The 20,379-nt window shown below is 21.9% G+C and overlaps 9 protein-coding genes across 9 annotated transcripts; 3 read left to right on the top strand and 6 right to left on the bottom strand.

Moving 5' to 3' along the window:
• Positions 1–961: 961 nt before the first annotated feature.
• Positions 962–2,587, bottom strand: cand_010150 (uncharacterized protein; the record flags this gene model as incomplete). The annotated part of the gene is made up of 1 exon (XM_067211254.1): positions 962–2,587. The coding sequence occupies one exon, from the start codon at positions 2,585–2,587 to the stop codon at positions 962–964; it is 1,626 nt and encodes a 541-aa protein (XP_067067087.1).
• Positions 2,588–3,222: 635 nt separating this feature from the next.
• cand_010140 (uncharacterized protein) lies at positions 3,223–5,094 on the bottom strand (the record flags this gene model as incomplete). Its single annotated transcript, XM_067211253.1, has 1 exon — positions 3,223–5,094. One exon carries the CDS (start codon positions 5,092–5,094, stop codon positions 3,223–3,225), a length of 1,872 nt encoding a protein of 623 aa, XP_067067086.1.
• A 113-nt stretch (positions 5,095–5,207) lies between these two features.
• Positions 5,208–6,150, bottom strand: cand_010130 (carrier protein; the record flags this gene model as incomplete). The annotated part of the gene is made up of 2 exons (XM_067211252.1): positions 5,208–5,464; positions 5,523–6,150. 2 exons carry the CDS (start codon positions 6,148–6,150, stop codon positions 5,208–5,210), a joined length of 885 nt encoding a protein of 294 aa, XP_067067085.1.
• Positions 6,151–6,370: 220 nt separating this feature from the next.
• On the top strand, positions 6,371–7,306 carry cand_010120 (uncharacterized protein; the record flags this gene model as incomplete). Its single annotated transcript, XM_067211251.1, has 3 exons — positions 6,371–6,442; positions 6,515–6,667; positions 6,743–7,306. The coding sequence occupies 3 exons, from the start codon at positions 6,371–6,373 to the stop codon at positions 7,304–7,306; spliced, it is 789 nt and encodes a 262-aa protein (XP_067067084.1).
• A 37-nt stretch (positions 7,307–7,343) lies between these two features.
• Positions 7,344–9,917, bottom strand: cand_010110 (uncharacterized protein; the record flags this gene model as incomplete). The annotated part of the gene is made up of 1 exon (XM_067211250.1): positions 7,344–9,917. One exon carries the CDS (start codon positions 9,915–9,917, stop codon positions 7,344–7,346), a length of 2,574 nt encoding a protein of 857 aa, XP_067067083.1.
• Positions 9,918–10,234: 317 nt separating this feature from the next.
• On the top strand, positions 10,235–12,451 carry cand_010100 (translation initiation factor SUI1 family protein; the record flags this gene model as incomplete). The annotated part of the gene is made up of 1 exon (XM_067211249.1): positions 10,235–12,451. The coding sequence occupies one exon, from the start codon at positions 10,235–10,237 to the stop codon at positions 12,449–12,451; it is 2,217 nt and encodes a 738-aa protein (XP_067067082.1).
• A 69-nt stretch (positions 12,452–12,520) lies between these two features.
• cand_010090 (uncharacterized protein) lies at positions 12,521–13,125 on the bottom strand (the record flags this gene model as incomplete). Its single annotated transcript, XM_067211248.1, has 3 exons — positions 12,521–12,695; positions 12,757–12,842; positions 12,922–13,125. 3 exons carry the CDS (start codon positions 13,123–13,125, stop codon positions 12,521–12,523), a joined length of 465 nt encoding a protein of 154 aa, XP_067067081.1.
• Positions 13,126–14,802: 1,677 nt separating this feature from the next.
• Positions 14,803–17,871, top strand: cand_010080 (uncharacterized protein; the record flags this gene model as incomplete). The annotated part of the gene is made up of 2 exons (XM_067211247.1): positions 14,803–17,110; positions 17,189–17,871. The coding sequence occupies 2 exons, from the start codon at positions 14,803–14,805 to the stop codon at positions 17,869–17,871; spliced, it is 2,991 nt and encodes a 996-aa protein (XP_067067080.1).
• A 48-nt stretch (positions 17,872–17,919) lies between these two features.
• On the bottom strand, positions 17,920–20,086 carry cand_010070 (APG7 protein; the record flags this gene model as incomplete). Its single annotated transcript, XM_067211246.1, has 2 exons — positions 17,920–19,802; positions 19,861–20,086. The coding sequence occupies 2 exons, from the start codon at positions 20,084–20,086 to the stop codon at positions 17,920–17,922; spliced, it is 2,109 nt and encodes a 702-aa protein (XP_067067079.1).
• Positions 20,087–20,379: the final 293 nt, after the last annotated feature.

Raw genomic sequence — 20,379 nt, 5'->3', positions numbered from 1 at the left:
GGGCTTATTTCATAATATTTTAATATTCTTAATTTTTTCTCTATTTAATTATTATTATGTAGGTATTATTAACTAATATTTCTTTTTATTATATAATTATAATTTAAAGATACAAATAATCATTATATCCTAATGGAGGTTTTTTACCGCCTTTTTTCTTTTTTTTTTAAAAAAAAAATATTTCGTTTTTATCTTTTTAAAGATGGAATTTTTAAATATTTTCTTAAAAAGTGTAATAAACAAAGATACATCACCATATATTACTTATTTTTTTTTTTTGATAATTGCTGGATTTTCTTTTGGTTTACCGTAAGTTTAGTATTTTGAAATATCACATTTTTATAAGTTCCTAACTAATATATTACAAATTCTTATTATTTATATTAATATTATAGTGGAATAATAATTCTATTAATTATTGGAATTTTTTTAAATACATCAACTAATAGTACAATCAATATAAGTCCATATTATATATTAAATCCCGGTAAGCCAAATATATTATATTAATATTAATGAACTAATTTATTAATAAAAACTTTCTATACTTGATTAACTTTTTATAATTTCTATTCTTTATAACAATATATAAAAAAAAACAATTAATTTGAATATTAACCTATATATAGGATTTCAAAGAATGATGGGAGATCTAAATATTGAACAAATTGAAGGACAATTACTCAATCATCAAAATAATGAAATTAATAATTTTGAATCTGATATCTTATATAGTGATAATGAATTATACGCATTTTCTAGATATTCTAATAAGAAATGTCCATTATGTAATTCAGGTAGGAAATACAAAAAATGTTGTGGACCTATACAAAGAGGTAAATAAAAAAAATATTAGCACTAATAGTATGTGTATATATATATATATAATCTTAAATTAAGAATTTAATTATTATATTTAGAAGATTTAATTAACTTTTTTTTTATATAAAAATATTTAATATTATTTATTAATTAATTCTTGGAAAGATTCTAAAGTATTAAATAATTCATTATTATTATTTGTAATTTTACATTCTTGTTGTAAATATAATAATTCAATAAGATCATTTTCAGAAGTAAAAGCTGATTCATTAAAACTCCATATATGTAAACTATTTAATATATCTGTACTTGCAACAGTCCAAGTAGTATTATTAGGGCTATATAACCAATGACAATCTGTAACAATACCAGAATGACCAGAATGAATTCCTAAAAGTTCAGATGGTCCATATTGTTTCTCATTTTTATTAGGAAGTGTTCTAATACCTCCTATAATATGTCTAAGTGTAGATGAAATTTTATCAGATGATTTATTATTTATTCCATTATTATCTAATTGTTCCCAAATTGGTAAATTACTTTGTTTAGTTATATCCCAAATACAAATTTTTCTATCAAGACTAGCAGATAATAATAAACTATTTCCATCAGGATGCCATTCTACTCTATGAACAATATCATCATGAAATGTTAAAGTATTTAATATTCCTTGATGATTTATTGAACTACAATTTTTATTATTAGATATATGTCTTAGATCAATTGTATAAATATTCTTATCATAAGATCCAATTGCAATAAGATGTGAAATACTAGGATTGACTGATAAGGACATACATGGAAGATCTGAGATTTTCCATTTATTACATACCTGAGAATATTTCGAAATATATGTTTCTGAATTATCTAAATTTGAAATTCTTGTATCATATAATGTTAAATAACCATTATGATTAGCAGATAAAAATAATGTTGGTGCAAGGATTGGATTTAACCATTGTACATCATTAATACTATATTGATTTAAATTATTATTACATGAAATAATGGAATTATTATTATTTGCAATATCATAAATAAATATAGAAGAATCTTCATTACCAGATAATAACCATGAAGAATTCGTTACACCCCATTGTAATCCATAACCAGTATAAGAATGATCAGAAAATATAATATCTGGAATTAAAGATGTATGATGATGATTATTATTATTATCATTATCATTATCATTAATTTTATTAGATAATTTATTAGTAATTATATTTTCATTTTTCTTATTTTCCATAGTTTTAGATTTAATTAAATCAATATAACATTTATATATATATATAGAACCATTCATAAGTTTTGTAGCTATACATATGTATTCATTATCAAAAGTTCCATTAAATTTATTAACTTTTGATTGAATTCTAATTGCTTCTTTTGGTACTGATATTTCATATATTGGTATTATATCAGGATTTGAATATTTTATTTCATTTGTTTTAGTATTATTATCTTGTAATAAATCAACATCTGGATGAGGTAATTCAACAGATGATATATGAATACTTTCTGTTTTTCCTTCATTATTTGCTCCTGCTGAATATGTTCCATATATAATAGGATATATAATTGATGTATTAGAAGATTCTATATTATTATTATTATTATAAGATTCATCTATACTAAATGTAATTTCAGGTATATCAATTGTTAATGTTGGCCATTTTAATGGTGTTATCATTAAGAAATCATATAAAAATGGAATACACTTTCTCCATAACCATTGTTCTTTAATTATTGGTTGATTATTCATATTTCATATTTCAAATTGATTATTTTCTTTTTATAGTTTAGTTTTATGTGACAATATTAGAATAATATATGCGGTTTATATTAGAATTTAAATAATTAGATATTAGATACAAAATAATAGTTAAATATAAAACTCTTATTTTGTAATAATATAATTGATATAAATATTATTATCTTAAAAATAATATTTAGAATCACGTGACATAATATTACTATTAACTAATAGAATTTTCAGATAATCTAATAATACAATAAATTTATTTATAATATGGATTATTCTATTTAAGAAGAAAAAGTAATAATAATAATAAGAATATTAATTATAATAATTATTAAATTATTATTATTATAAAGAAAACTTATTTTTATTTTTAATATAGTAAATGTTATTCGATACCGTATTATGACACCAATTTAATTTAGATACCTGATATCAGTAGTAATTAATACTAGTTAAAATAAATTATAAGATAAATATAAATATTATGAATCTAAAATATATATTTAACTTATAACAATGATTTTATTATCTTATTTCTAATATTAAAGAAATATTACCAAATATATATCTAAATCTGAATTAGTTTCCTTAATTATATATAAATAATAAATTATAGTTGAAATTAATGTTAATCTTCAATTTTTTAATATCAAAAGTAATTTATCAGTTAATATAATACTATTATATAAAATTTTTAAACCAGAATGTAATTGTCTTAAATATTCAACTTCTAATTGATTCAATTGTTTAGATCTAGTTTCTAATTTAGTAATTTTAAAATTTTGAGAATTGCAACGTAAAAATAAATTTAACATTATTTTTAATATTTTGTATATTATTTCATTAATTGTAGATTGTATACTTGTACTATATGCAAGACCATGTTTATTTATTGTAGATTGAGATATTGTTAAAGAAATATTATTAGATAATTTATTTGTATTTGTATTATTATTATTATTATCTTCACTAAAATTATTTATTGTAATAGTATCTGAATGGTGAACTCTAATAAATTTCTCATTACTTAAAGAATATAATAATGATCTTGTAATATTATTAGGTAATAAACATTTTTCAGCAAGAACATTATCATCCCAATATATTCTTCCTTTAATATCTCCTGTTAATAAAGCTATATTATTATTTTCATCTTTAGAATTTAACTCCATTACTGTGTTTATATTAGATATTATAGTTTCATTTATATTTGGTACTTGTTTACTTTCATCCTTTAATATATGTGGATTACACATCATACTCCAAATCCTTGCACCAAATCTTCCTAAACGAAAAGTTATAAATTCTAATATTATCTTATATTTAATAATCATCTTTATTTTATAAATATTTAATTTATATGTAGCCCCCATAGAATTAAAATTATATTGAATAAATTCATCTGTATGTTTAACTAATATATCTAAAACACGTATAATTGTAGATTTTATTTTATCCTTACAATCAAATTCATCTTTTATATTATTATGATGTTCTAACCATTCAAATATACTAGATAATAATTCATCTATAGTCCATATATCTTCATTTCTTAATAATTTAATATATTTTCTTTCAGACATTACACGAATAATAATAGCAGCAATATTATTATTATAACGGCTCTTAATTGTCTCTTCCATAATTTCACTATATATAGAATTATCTATACCTTCAATATTAATTGTTATTATTTTATTTAATAATAGTTTTATTTTTGAATCATTATCTTCATCTTTTCTAATTTCTGTATTATTTATATTTTCTATATTATTTTGAATATTATCTTTTATTAAATTAAAATTAGAAATATTATGATCATAAGAATCACCATCTCCAAATAATAAATCACCATATGATAATGAATTATTAGATATATTAATAGTTGAATATGATTGATTAATTACAACATTATGTATTTCATTATTCAAAATTGTCTCTTTATTTTTATTATTATCAGAATTATTTATTATCTTAATAAAATCATAATTAATTAAATTAAATAAATGTTTATATATATCTTCTATAATTTCTGATAATTCCTCTATTAGGACATTACTTGATATTTTTCCATATTTCATTATTTCACTTAAAATAAGACTTTCTTCATTTCCAAGAATTTTTTTAATATGCATTAAATATAAAGGATATCTAATACGAGATAATATAATATCTAAATTAATTTTATATAATATGATTTTATTATTATCAATCATATTTATATTATTTTCTATATCCTCCTGTAACAATGATTTTTCCTCATTCTCAATAATATCTATACATCCATAATGTATCAATAATATTATAGCATTACGAATAAGTAAAAAATTATTTTTTGAAATATAATAATTAAAATTTTTTTTATAGGTCTCATTACGTAATGTTAAATAATATAATTGATGTATAGGTAAGGGGCCATTTAAAAGTAAAATCTTAGATACTATAGCTACTAATTCACCAAAATGATACTTTACTACTTCATATATTAATTCTACATCATATCTCATAATTGAGGTATATATAATAAAATATACCTTTTATTTTTTTTTTTTAAATTATTATTTAGCGGGTTTTCTGGCGCCTCATGTGTGTTAGGTGTGTTTAAGAGTATAATCAAACTTTAAATTTCTAAACCTTTTATATTTTGATATCTTTGTAGGAATTGGATTAAAATAATAGTAATAGAAGTCATTTGAGCATGAAAAATCATTCTATATAATGCTCCACTGAAAATACTTTGAAAACCACTTTTCTTAATTATTTTATAAATTCCTTCTTTCATATTTTTATAATCATATAATGGTATATCTTTATTATCTATTTGTAATCTAACTTTAATCAAATCAAGTGGAGCTGTAATACCAGAAGCACCAAAACCTAATAAAAATGATAATTACTTAAAATAAATTATGATTTATATATATAATTAACTTACCAGATATAGTACTAATAATACCCACTTTATATATATTCTCATCATTAATATACTTTTTAAGTATACCATAAAATAAGAAATAAAGTGCAGAAAATGATCCAAATGATATTATAGTTGGAAAATATCCTTTATATAAATTAGACATTATATTTATAAGTCTATATTTATTATTTATATTATTTGTTATAATATTTGATTGTAAGGTAATATTTTTTATTTGTAAACGTTCTCTAATTACATCAATAGGAACCCATAAGATACTACTAAAAACTTCAGCTAAAAATCCTGAGCAGAAATTTGTAATATTATGATTAGTATATGTGTGTAATTTATTTTTGAAATATTCATAAGAACAAAAATACAATGCAGTAGCAGGGATTCCACCAAGTAAACTTATAGTCAATCCACTATATAAGTTTTTATATTGTTTATTTTGATTATATCCCAATTTATATTTATATAAATTTGATTGTTTTCGTGTTTTTAATGTATCTAGTGGATGAGAAATGAGTCTTCCTATAAATCCGGCTATTAGACTATTTACTAGCAAATTTTTTAATTTTTTATTATAATTATAGTTTCCACGTAAGCATATATTATCATTTTCAATTAGAACATTATCATCCATTAATAAAAAAATAAATGAAATGATAAAAAAAAAAAAAAAAAAGTTTAATTTAATAGATACATAGAGTTTATATTTCCCGCAAATATATTATTATATTTTTTTTTAGCGCCAATTTGTACTCATTAAGAAAATTAACCTAAATTATAAAAAGAAAAAGTAGCTAATTATTATACTTTTTAATATATATATAATATAAGATATCTAGTAAAAGAGAAAAAAGATGAGGGATCTAAATGAAATTAATTTTATAAGATTTTTTATTCCAATTAAAGATTCTCCTATATTTATAGAGGTATTTTAATAAGGTTATTAACTTAAATTATTATAAATCCTAATATTATTTGGATACCTTAATTATTTTTAGATATTAGGAAGATTAAAAAAATCTCAAGGTACATATAAAGATATTAATAAAAAAATTCCTATATCAAGGGTTTTGTTCCTTTTTTATATACCTAAATATATAAAACATAATGATTTAAACGTCTTATTTAGTAAATATGGAAAGATTGAAAAGGTAAGTTTTAGATTTTAATATATATTCTTAAATAAATTTATACTAATTCTTTTTTTTTTTTTTAATTATCTAAAGATTGTAATAAATGAAATAGTGAAACAAAGTAATAAAAATATATATAATACATTATCATATATAATATATAATTGTGATAAATCTATAGAAAATATTGAAAATGATTTAATAATAAACAAATTTGGAAATATATTATATCTAGATTATAATGATCTTTTATCACTTTCTGAAAATAATAAAAATAATATAAAGAAAAAAATAACCAATATTATTAAGTTAAGAAGTAACCCAATTATTCTTGAAAAAGATGTGAATACCTATATGACGAAATATGATTTAGAAAAACAAATAGAAGAAGAAAATATAAAAAATAATTCGATGGTACCTGATACTGATGGATTTGTAAAAGTTACTGGTAAAGTAACAAAAGGAATAGATGGAACAATTGTACATTCATTCAAACCAGATATATCCAATATTGGTGTATTTGGGAATTTAAAGGTAATTAATAAGAGAAAATATAATAGAGAAGAAAAAAATAAAACTGTAGATAATTTTTATAAATTTCAAATTAAAGAAAAAAAGAGGCGTGAAATTGATAAATTAAAAATATATATTGAATAATTAATAATATAGAAAGTAATAAAAAATTATTTTTATTTTATTTATTATCTATATTTGATTCATTATCTGAATATTCCCAATCATCAATATATGTTTCATCTAAAATAGGTCTAGTTGCAATACTGGAAGCTTTAATTTTAATAAAATAAATAAATCCTAATAATATAATAGATAAAATAATGAAAAAACCAGATAATGGATATAATATACATTTATTTGATGGTAATAGAGAATTTAATATTTCTAACCAATTAGATTGAATATATATTTTGAAGTTTTCTTGTTCAAATAAATAGCTTATAATATGAATTATTTTTAAAATATTACCAATAGTAAAAAAGCATGAAATATTCCCACAAAGATGATAAATAATATTTATGGAATTTTTAACATAAGGTAAGAAAAAAAGTATACTTAAAATAATAATATATTGTATAATAGCCACTAATATAGGAAAATTAAGAATTTTTAATTTATTTAGTTGAAGTTTATTATATAAAGGTGTTTTTACTAATAAATTACTATTTGGATGACTGCATATACTAGTAAATACATAAAGTGAATCTTGAATATAACCATCTGTAAAACTATTAATTATAAATCTTCTAATAGAATAAGTTGTATCTTTAAATATTCCAAATTTTGTACGTTTCCCAAATCTTGTAAAATCAGTTTTTTGAGCTGGAGTTCCACTATATAATTTACTTAAAGCATCAGCATTATTACTCCATATATTTCTAAAGGATTGTTCATTAGATGAAGTTCCAGGAATTAATTCAAAGGGGGATTTTATTAAATTTATATTAATATTATCTCCAACATTTGAATAAAATAGAGATTTTATTAATTTTAATAAAATTCGTCTTCCAATTACAGATTGAACAACATTAGTCCTATCTAAACAATCTATACAATTAGTCCTACAAATTCCATTTTGAATAGAATTAATAGTAACTTTTAATTGATTATTTTGATTATGACCTTGTATTATTGAGAATATAGGTTCATTTTTTAATTTATTACCTTCAATTAAAATTGATGTACACCAAATATCATCTAAACCTAATTTTATAAGTTTTTCTATTAAATATTGAAGATTTTCCCATTTCATATTTGGACATTCCTTATGAAAATCAAACCAACAAAATTTTATATTAAAATTAGATTTATTTATCTCTGATAATTCACTAGAATTTTTATTTTGTTGGGTAAGATTTTTACTTTTTTGTATAGAATCTTCACTTTTTATATTAGAATTTTCATATTCATTATTAATATTTTCTAAATACTTTTTAAATTCATTTCCTAAAATTAGCTCATGATGTTTATGATCTATTAAGTTGGTTACTATTATTATACCAGTTTTAGATTCTGAAGAACTTTTCTGAGAATTATTTTCAACTTTTATATTATTATATAATCCATAATTATTAATAGTTTTTAAATCTAAACAATATTTATTACATAAATCTTTGAAATGATTTGTAATTGCAATTTTATGTTTATTAGAATCTTTATGAAGATTTACTGGAGGAGTTTTACATAAATTTGGAAGTTGTTGCCATAATAAAGGAATTGAACCTCTATATTGTATATAACTATAAATTTTAATTGAATTAGATCCTCTAATAATTAATAATTGTTCTGTTTCTACTGAATTTGAAACATTACCTTTTAAATTAGCTCCTCTACTAAGATATCTAACTCCATGACGTCTAAAATCTTTTCTTGAAATCAAAACAAGTTCTATACTTTCTATTTCCTTTTGTGAATATTTTAATTTTGAATTATTATTATCGTCTTTTTCTTTAATAATTTCCTCAAATATTTCTTTATTCATAATATTATTCTTAATATTTAAGTTAAGATCTAGTTTCGAATATTCTACAAATCCACAGATAATTGGACAAGCCCATTTAGAAGTATTTTGACCACCTTCAATTATTGGCAATAATAAATTATAATTCCATGTAAATCTATCGTCTGGTAAATCATTAAAACTACCTTGTATTATAGAAGATCTCATATTACGAGATATATCCCAGGAAGAATTTGTACTAAAATAAAATCCTCCTTTATTAAAAATAGATTGAATCATTGTTTCTGCAGTAGAAATAGATGATAATTGTGAATTATTAATACATAAATTTAATATATCTTTATTTAAATATTCAATATTGTTTCCTTCTAATGATATAAATTTGACTTTTTTAATCATATATATTTTTTCTCCAAAATTTATTTCTGTAATAAATTCAGCATCTGTAACAAATAAACATTTAGTAATATTCCAATCACATCTCCATATACCAATTAAACAAAATGCATCCATTTTAAAGTTATCTAATACTTCTAAAGTTCCACTTGGAGGATTACAACTTGTACATCCCATTAATCCTACATATAAGGTATTTGATACATTGTTATATGGTTCTGTTAATATTTCTTTAGTATTATTAAAAGATGAAGTTATATTAGAAGGAATCTGAGATTTTGACCAAGTTGATAGATTACAAAATTCTGAATTGCCTATGGTTTTTTGGATTCTTATCCATTTTCCGATATGATTTTTAACAATATCGACTGTTAATTCTGGGTTTAAGGAATCCATTTTATATTTTCCATTCAGTTATATGAAGCTTAAAAATAAAAGTAAAGAACAAAAGAATAAATTCCCAATATATTTATTAATAAACTTGTTTCAGTCTATTATAGTTTTATTTTTATAGTTTATATTCTAAATAAATATTTAAACTCTAAAAATCCCAGTAAGAAAACTTATAATACAACATGTAAATAAAAGCGCTATAAAATTAAAAGTTAATATAGTAACCGCCTTTTAACTTTTAAAAATACTTTTTAGGGTTTATTCTAGTTTATTATAATGACCAGGTTCTGACAAATCCTAAATACTTTACTATTTTTGAAATGTTTCGTAAAAAAGTTTTATATAAAGGGAATGAATCTACATTAGGGCGTAAATTAATAATTCAGATAAAGGATAAGATTATTAAACAATTTGGAATTTCAACATATGATGCAGATTGGATTCTAGGTAGAAGAAAAAAGAATGAGATGAAATTATTACAATGTAAATTTGAACAACCTGATGGAAGCAAAGCCATTTTATATAAAATTGAGATAACTAAGGAGAATTTTAAAAGTATTCTATATTCAAAACTTAATTATCTTAATAAACCTGGAGAAAATAACTTAAGTGAGATAATTGAAAATAAAGAAATTAATTTGCATATTTCCAATGAAATATCTAAAATTGAAATAGATTTACCACATTTACCTACAAATTTACCATGGCTATTTGATATAGGTAATAATTTAATTATACCTTCTTTACAACTATTGTGGATATATGGTGATTATATAAAAATTCCAGAAGTAATTATTCCAACTTGTATTAGCCAATTTATTTTCAATGGTGCAGATCTAATGATTTGTGGAATTATAGTACAAAAATCAATTAACTTAGAAACAATTAATAAAGGTCAATTATGGAGTGTTAGATGTGAATTTGATAAAAAACCAATTGCTCTAGGTATTTCATTAGTAGATTGGATAGATTTAGTGAATTCTAAATTTAAGAAGGGAAAGGTTTTAAAAATTATTCATCATATTAAAGATAATTTATCTAAAGAAGGAGGTTTTGAATTCAAATTAATAACAGAAACAGATCAAATAGTAGAAAGTGTAAATGAACATGGAAATGAAAGTATAAATGAAAATAAATTAAAAGAAATTAAATATATGATTAATGAGTCTACTAATAATCTTAAAAAATTTAATAATGAAATGCAAAATCCAAATATTGAAATTTATTCAAAATTTATTGATTCTAAAAGTGAATCTAAAACTTCAGAAAATTTATATATTAGTATTGAACAATTCCAAAATATTCAAATTAATCAGAATAATAACTTATCTGAATATATATTACCAATTTTAAATAATGATTTGTCAGTATCACTACAGTCTATTAAAGATTATTATTCTTTTTGGGATATTATTAGCGAACTCCTTCTAATCAAAATTTTAACATTAATAGAATTAAATCAACTTCCACTTGAAATATCTGCTGTTTGGGATAAAATAAATCGTCTATATAATAAATCTAGCCAAAAACAATTAAATATTAAATTAACATCCCATGGAAAAATATCTAAGTTTTTTATATATTATCAAAAACTTGGATTTTTTATATTAAAACAAGGACGAAATAATAAAACAATTATATCAATTAATAAAAATATTATTGATGATATATATATAAAGAATAAATCATTATATGATGATATTTTATATAATCAAAAATTATTATCAAAAGATTTATACAATATTCAATTATTTAATAATTGTAAAGATACAAATAAAGATAAAAATAAATCTAATGATATTAATTTACCCCCCAATAGTATGGAAATTATTACAATGTATCAACCATTATCATCTATTCAAGGTATATTTGATTTTGTTCAATCAAAGTTTGAAATAATCAGTTCAAATATTCAACCTCTTATATCTGGAGAGGTCTTTATGATTAAAACATCAAAAGGTGAAAAATTACAGACTTTCTATTCATCTAAACAAATTAAAAAAATCCTTGAAATTTATATTGATTTAAATAATTTGAAAGTTAAAAATCCAGTTGAAGAAAATAATCATAAATTGTCTCATGTCAAACTTGATAATTTACTTTCAATTATTTATAAATCAGATATTAATGCAGATATTATTTCATTAGCTTCTATATTTAAAGATTTTTTTAAATTTCTTAATACATTCCATTATATTAAGACAAATAATATTCAAAATAAAAAACAATATAATGAAAGTCCTTTAATATTTAAAGGGATTTGTAGATCTATTATTATATCAGTAGAATCAAGACAAGGAGGAAAAAAATATACGACAATAATTAGTCCTTATATTACTCACTTTAATTTAGATCCTTCACTAGTAGCAGATATTTGTCAAAAGAAATTTGCTTGTTCTGCAAGTGCAACTCAAATAAAAGGTTATTCTGCCCCTAATAATATCGGAGTAGTTATTCAAGGTAATGTTGCTAGTAAAGTAACCAGCTTATTATCTTTACATTGGGGGGTTCCCAAAGCTTATATTCAAGTTAATTAATAATATAACCCGATATGCTGCTTTTTTTTTCTATTTTAAAAATAAAATATTATCAAATCAAATTATTATTTACCAACGTGGATCATATAACAAGCTTTGGGGTGATCCAATATCATCTCCATGAAGTATACTGGTATCTTTTAATGCATCTTCCATATGAGCTACTCCTAAATAGAATAGTATAATTAAAGCTATCATTGTAATACTTGCAAAGATACCAATATTTCTTTTATCAATATTCATTCTACAGGAATTTTTATTTAAATTTTAAATTTTCATAATCTTAAAATTAATATTTTACTTACATAGCTTCCCTTTGTTTGAGTTCCTCAAGTTTTGTTTCTACATCATTTGATATATCTGTTAATTCCTCTATTGTATCATTTAAAACCTTTAGTATAAGAAAAAAAAAAAAAAAAGATAATGAATATTTCTAATTTTATTATTATAAATGGATATTAGATACATACCTCTTCATTATAAGGATTTATTTCTTGAATAGGTACAGACTCTATTATTTGAGGCTTACTGTTATTTAATTCTGAATTTGATTTACTATATTTACTATATAATGGCTTTGATGCACAAACATCCCATAATATAATAATTAAAGTTATCAGTACTAGATAAAGGCTGTATGCTGTTCTAATTTTTATTTTTTTACAATTTTCCATTTTTACTGTAAAACATGCATATTAGTATTTTTACCCACATAAGAAAAATATTTATTAAGATTCAATTGATATAGGAAAAAAAAAAATTATTAAATCTAATAGAAATTGGAAATTAAATAAAAATTCCAATTTAATAGATCCTAATTACTTCATTTATAAGGAATATTAAAATTATAATATTCGAAATAGATTTATAGAGAAGTAGTCTTGAAATGAGACAAAAAAAGAGTTAGGATCTATTATCAAAAGAATCCGAATAAAAGAGATTAATAATATATATGAATATTAATCAAAATTAATTTCTTTTTTTTTTATTTAATAAGCCATTACTTTAATTATTGGGAAAAAAAAATATATTAAAGTTTTAACCAATATATACGTCCAGTATTGTATTGATATTCTTTGGATACTTTTGGTGTTATATTTGGTTGTAAAAGATTGTTGGAATATCAAATATCACTAATAATACGAGAGGATTTTTTTGTACATATTTATAATGGTTTATATTATTTACCTGAGATATGAGATGTAATATATCAACTTTAAAAAGATTTACATTATTATAATTTTTTAAATTATGAACCCTAGCCAATATTTAAACCAAAAAGTAATGAGTACTACAATAATAAATATAATTATCTATAAATAAGAAATATTTGAATTTAAATCTGGAATATTAAAACTGTCTAGATATTATGGCTAGGTAAATATATACAAACGTTCTTTTCATTAAAGAATTAATAACAAATACAATAAGGCATTAAAGTAATTGAGATTTCTACAGGCAAATAGAAAATCTTTGGAAATTAACCTTAAAATAATAATATTGGTTTATACTAAAGATAATATGCAATTTATAGAAGATAATAATATAAAAAGAAGTTATAATAAGTTTATTGAAAATCTAGAATTTATATTAAAAAGTGGTTTTCAAATATTTATTAAAACATCAAGTAATTTAAAGTTTAAATGGTAATATTTGAAAAATTTGGAGTTGAATTTTGTTTTTACTTTCTTTATATATGAAACTTTAAATTTACAATAAACTATTAATATAATAGTAAAGATGGATACTTATAGAGATTAGATGGTGAAAGGATATATGAAATTGGTTATGAAAAATCTCTATAGTATAATTAAAAGATTTCTCAATATAATAAGATACAATAATACAATCTCCATAAATCCTCAGAACCATATATAGCTTGAAACCCCTAATAATATTTTCCTACAAGATCATTTGAATTGATCAATATTTATATCTCTAATCAATAAATAGCAATACTTTGTATGTAATACAATATAATATTAATACACTCTTAAATATTAAATCTTTATTTGATATTTCCTGAAGTGTAAAATGAAATATTTAGAAGATTCTAAAGTGCGGGTAATCCTTTTATTCAAGAATTTTAATTAAGAATTCCGTATATAATATAGTTTTAAAATGATTATTTTTTTATAAAATATATTACAATATTATAAGAATATTTCATTAAATATAAATAAAAAAATAACCCGCTATTTTATATATTGTCTCAGTATATATATTATACCGCCTTTTTTGCATGTAAATATTACGTGGACCATATTGTAATATATAGACCTAAGAAAGTATTTAAGAATAATGAAGTCTTGTTACATAATCATTTTAAATGATGATTTTTTAAGAGAATTATGATAATTAAATGTGTTAAAATATATATAATTTTGGCTTTTATTAATTGGTTATCTATAGCTACTGAATCTCAAAGTAGTTCAATGCATTCTGGATGTAATTTTGGTTATTACCAAGATACATCTGGAAATTGTATCAATTGTCCAGAGAATACATATGCACCTGCAAGTAATTTACAGGAGTGCCTCCCATGTCCTAAATACTCTGGAACTGCAAACGAAACTGGGTCAAATACAATATCTGACTGTTTATGCGATGCTGGCTATTATAGACTAGAAGAAACCAATATATGTGTCAGATGTCCTAGTGATAAAAGTAGATATATTTGTCCAGGGCCTTATATAAAAAATTATTGTGAAACTCAATATATAGCAAATGAGGGATGGTGGACCCAATCGGCATTATCTGGAATATACCAAAAGTGTCCAATAAAAACTGCTTGCAAAGATAAATGTGCTGGATGTACGACAGGTTATACAGGACCATTATGTAATACATGTGATTTTAATTATTTTAAATTTCATTTTGGATTAGATGGTCTTTGTATTAAGTGTCCAAATTCTGGTGAAATAATCGCGATATTAATATTAATTTATGCTATTTTATTAACTATATGCTATGGTTTTGCAAGACTAACAGAATTATCAGCAAAATATACAATTTTATCTCGGAAATACTCTGGAGTAATTCCAAAATTACGTCTATTACTTTTTTTTTTAGCTACAAGTACATCACTATGTTTTATATATTATACTATGATTAGTGATAAATTATCAATGCCAAATTTCTTTATTTTATATCTGGGGATTATGATTTTACTTGCTCAAAATATTTGGTTTCCAATATCATTATTTCCTTCTAAATGTATTACTCATTTAATTCCATCAGAAGTGTTATCAATAAATGAAGTAGGTACTACAGATGCAAAATCAAATCTAACATTAGCAATAGTAATTCCAATAATGGGAATTACTTTATTATTTATATTTTTTACATTTAAACATATTATTGATATAGCAAGAATATATAAAAAAAGTAATTGTCAAGTGGATTTGCAAAGTGGAGAATTTATTGATTCATCAATAAGATTAGATAATTTTAATAAAGCATTGAAGCACCAGATGGTTAAGACTACATATAGATTTATATCTTCTTCACAGATATTTTTATATTTAATATATAGTCCAATAACATGGGTATTTTTGAAATCATTAAAATGTATAAATATACCAAGTTATGGTAATGTAACAGAAGAGGATTATGTATTATCATGTGGAGCTTTAAAAAATTCATCTACAGCAGGATTAACATATTTTACAATATTTTTTCCTTTAATTAATATAATAAATGGGATTATTTTTAGACGTAAGATTATTCATAGAGAAGAATTATACTATATAAGTAATGAGTTTTTATTTTCTGGTTATCATCCAGTTGTTCAATTTTGGGAATCAATTAGACTATATGTATTATTTGGTACTATAGGAATTATGAATTTAACTTATTCAACATCTCATGATCTATTAGTATTTTGTCTAACTATATTAGCTTGTGTAACATTTATTGAGACCTTAATTCCTCCAATAAATAATAAAGATTCAGTTGCACCTTATGCAATAACAAAACCTTGGTGGGTACTATCCTTAAGTGCATTAACAGTATCACGTTTTGTAACTTTTTCATTAGTTATATCATTATGTTTATTTGGTATATATGGTTATTTTCCAAAAGCTGGTTTTATTATCTCAATAGCTATTATAGTTTTGGAATTAATGACAATAATATTTTTATTATACCAAGTAAGTATAGATCTAATATTACTTGCATATAAATATAGAAAATATAAAAGAACTTATGGTGAAAATGAACAACTTATAGATACTGTTGAAAAAGATGGTTTTTTATTATATTACCAACATAATTTAGGAGAGGAAGAACAGGATTTTTTTATAAGTGGGCTATTAAGATCACCTTTCCCAGATGAAGCAGCTGCTCAAATGATATATCTTGTTGAGCATGGCAACTTGTTTGATTCTGATACTAAAGAAGTTGGTAGATGTCTTTTTTCAGCAGGATTTTTTGAACCACAAGGGCAAACACTAAGATTTTTGATTCCAAGAATTAAATATTATAGAGACAATCCAGATATTCCAGTTAATAGTGAAGTTGAATTATTAGATGAAGTTAGGAAGGTATTAATGAATGCTGTGAAGAAGTTAGGTATTGAAGTCTATGTAAAAGATTCTCAGTATAGAGCTAAGGGAGCAAGAATTGCATTCTCCACTCAACAAATTGGACCTTCTGTATGTAAGTTTATTGAATATCAATACATTATATATATATATATTTATTTATTTATTTATTTAAATCTTTTTTCTTGTTTAGTGTTACAAACAACTTCAGATTATTTATATAATTTTTTATCAAAATCAAGAATTTCAAATATGTTAGAAGTAAAACTCCGCCAAAGTCAATTTCGTTTATTATTCCCAGATGCTATTCCAATGGTATACCCTGATGATGAAGAATTTAGATTGAGGATCATTGATGCTAGGAGAATAGCAAGACAAATTTATTCTGAAAGGCGTGAAAGAGAGGCAGTATTAAAATCTGAAAATTTATATGATAAATATTTTGGTTTTCATTCACCAATACCTCCTGATAATAAAGAAATATTAGCAATTAGGAAATTGAATGAACTTATCGCACCACCTAGATGGGATCCATTGGATGGCAGGCTAGATCATGAATTTGATTATGATAGATATTGTAAAATAAAAAGACAATTTGAAGATATATTATCATTAAATAATGAAAATTTAAATGACATTGATACAAAAGAGAAGAATTCAAGATTTTATAACAATCAATATAATTTCTTAACTTCAAGAAGATATAATGCTGCATATATGGTTGGTGATAAATATATAATAAATGGAGATTCTGAAGTTCATGATATTATCTATCAATCAAATAATAATAAAAGTATTGCTTTGAGAAATAGTATACCAGTGAAGAAAATTAAATATGGAAATAAACAAGATCAAGATGATAAATCAAACTTCTAAATTATGAAGATATTCAAAATCAATAATCATTGATATTGTAATTTAATATTATTTTTTAATATTTAATATATCTATAAATCCACTATTATCTATTATTTGTTCTATTTCTATATCTTTCAATGATTCTTTATAACTTTTCATACCACATATTGATTCAATATAATATGGATTTTTCCATATATTTGTTAATATATTTACTTCATCATTGTGTAATTTATCAAGTAAATATTTAGAACAGCTAATACAATTCTCATTAACTTGAGTAGAATAGCTCACAATATAAAATTTATCAATAAATCCTCGGATACATTGTGGGATATATCCAATAGAATTCTCTTCATCTAAATATATTTCTGAACTTTTTGTAATGTCCTTTAGATCATTATTATTTCCCCCTTTATAAGAGATATGGTATGTGTCCCATCTTAATGGATGTTGCGATAATGCTACAAGAAGCTCTACTGCTAATGAGGATGCTATATAACTATTTCCCATTCTAATAACAGAACATTGTTGATCAATAGGTTTATTTCTGATACCAACAGAATTTGAGTTTATTGAAAAATCTCCACAAAAATAGCATCCATAATTATTAATAAATTTTTTCCCATTAACACTTTGTAAAATATTTGTAGTAACAATTTCTTTTCCAGATGTTGTATGTCTCATAACAAGAAAAGAATCAAATCCCAATGCAACAGTTAATCCTAGTATTGATGAATTTGAATTGTTATTTGTATATCTGTTTAATAAAGAAATAATAGTTGAAGGCATCCATCTTGATTCTCTGGTATCTGTCAACAAGAAAGTAACATCATGTGAGGATATTAGTGATTTTAATTTAAACCAAGAATCAATAAATTCATCTAATTTTACAGTTGTATCACCTAAAATCGGAATATTGAATACAATTCCATTACTAGAAATATTAGGAGAGATTTCTTTAAGCCTCTCAGCAGCAGTTAATGCCTTATATTTTCGTTCAATAGCATCATTATAGATATATAGACATTGTCGAGTTGGATTATTATAATTAACGATAGAATTATCAATAAAAGTAAAATTTTTTACTCCCCAACCAACCAAAATTCTTGAAATAGCACAACCTAATGTTCCACTACCTATTATTAAAATTTTTAAATATGATAAGGAATCTGGCTTAAAATTTGGTAAAAGACGCCATTTTATTAATTCAATATTAAGTTCTGTCATATTTCTTGATATAGTAAGTGGATCCAAATAACATTTTAAATTAACATTAAAAATATCAGCTAAGTCAATTTTTTTATCTATATTTTCTAATATTAGACAATTATGTGGTTTTAAATAGCCATTACATAAAATTAAATCATATAGAGGAAATTCCATTAATGAATTGTTTAGAAAAACTTTAATGTCAATGTTTCTTATGAAATCACTACTAAAGTATATATCCATAAATCTTAAATAACATAACAAAGTTGAATAAAACCAAGGAATATTCATATATATATCATTAGAATATTCCTCTTTAGCTATTAACTTTTTAGATATCATAGATTCAATATTATTTATTAATAAAAATGTCATATTTAGTAATTTCATATTATGTAATGAATTATATAAATTTTGATTATAATATATAGCAAGTAATTTGTTATTTTGTTTGCATTGTTCTAATTCAATATCTTTAGTATAATATAAATATGGAAAACATATTTTATAATAAACTTCTGAATTCTTAAAGTCAAGAAATACTAATAGGTCAAATATATATAATAAACTTGAATATGATTTTTTTTGTGGGTTATCTTCAATTACTTCATACAATTTTGATATATTCTGAAAAATTCGATATTTGATAGAATTGTTAATATTTCCTGAATTCACAATTAGATCTTCTATTGAATTATATACATATAAATTCCCATGTATTATATCTTTATTATTACCTAAACTCAATATTAAATTATTGAAATATTTCAATTTATTAAAAAAGTTATTGCTTACCATTCAACAATTCAGGACAATAATTTAGTGAATTTGAATTAAATCTAACATTGTTCTTTTCTGTATAATAGAAAGCTATAATTTCAATATTTGAGTCATTGTATTTAAGATCCTTTAATTTTGTATCATAAAGTAATTTCCAAAAAGTTATTTCAATTACAACCTTTGGAAGATCAAATTTAGGCTTAATTCTATAAAATTGCTTCCCAACTATATTGTTACACATTTTAACAAGTAATATTAAGATAGTAATTCAAGCCTACAAATATCAATTTCAATCCGCTAATTGAGATTCGGCACCTTATCTGACACCACGTCTCAGTTACTAGTGCATGCAACATTATACCTAGATTATTTGAAAAAGAAAATATTAACACTTTCTTTTAAAAGATATATTTTAAATATATAATAGTTAGATATATTAATATTTTGTATTATTAAAATTTAATTATATTTAAATAACCTTAAATTTTAGATATTTCCTTTTTTTATATATATAAAATAAAATATCACGTTAAT

The sequence above is a fragment of the Cryptosporidium andersoni genome (genome assembly GCF_001865355.1).
Source record: "Cryptosporidium andersoni isolate 30847 chromosome Unknown contig_32, whole genome shotgun sequence".
NCBI lineage: Eukaryota > Apicomplexa > Conoidasida > Eucoccidiorida > Cryptosporidiidae > Cryptosporidium > Cryptosporidium andersoni.
The sequence above is the reverse complement of the archived record's forward strand: the minus strand, read 5'-3'. Positions and strand labels throughout refer to the sequence as shown.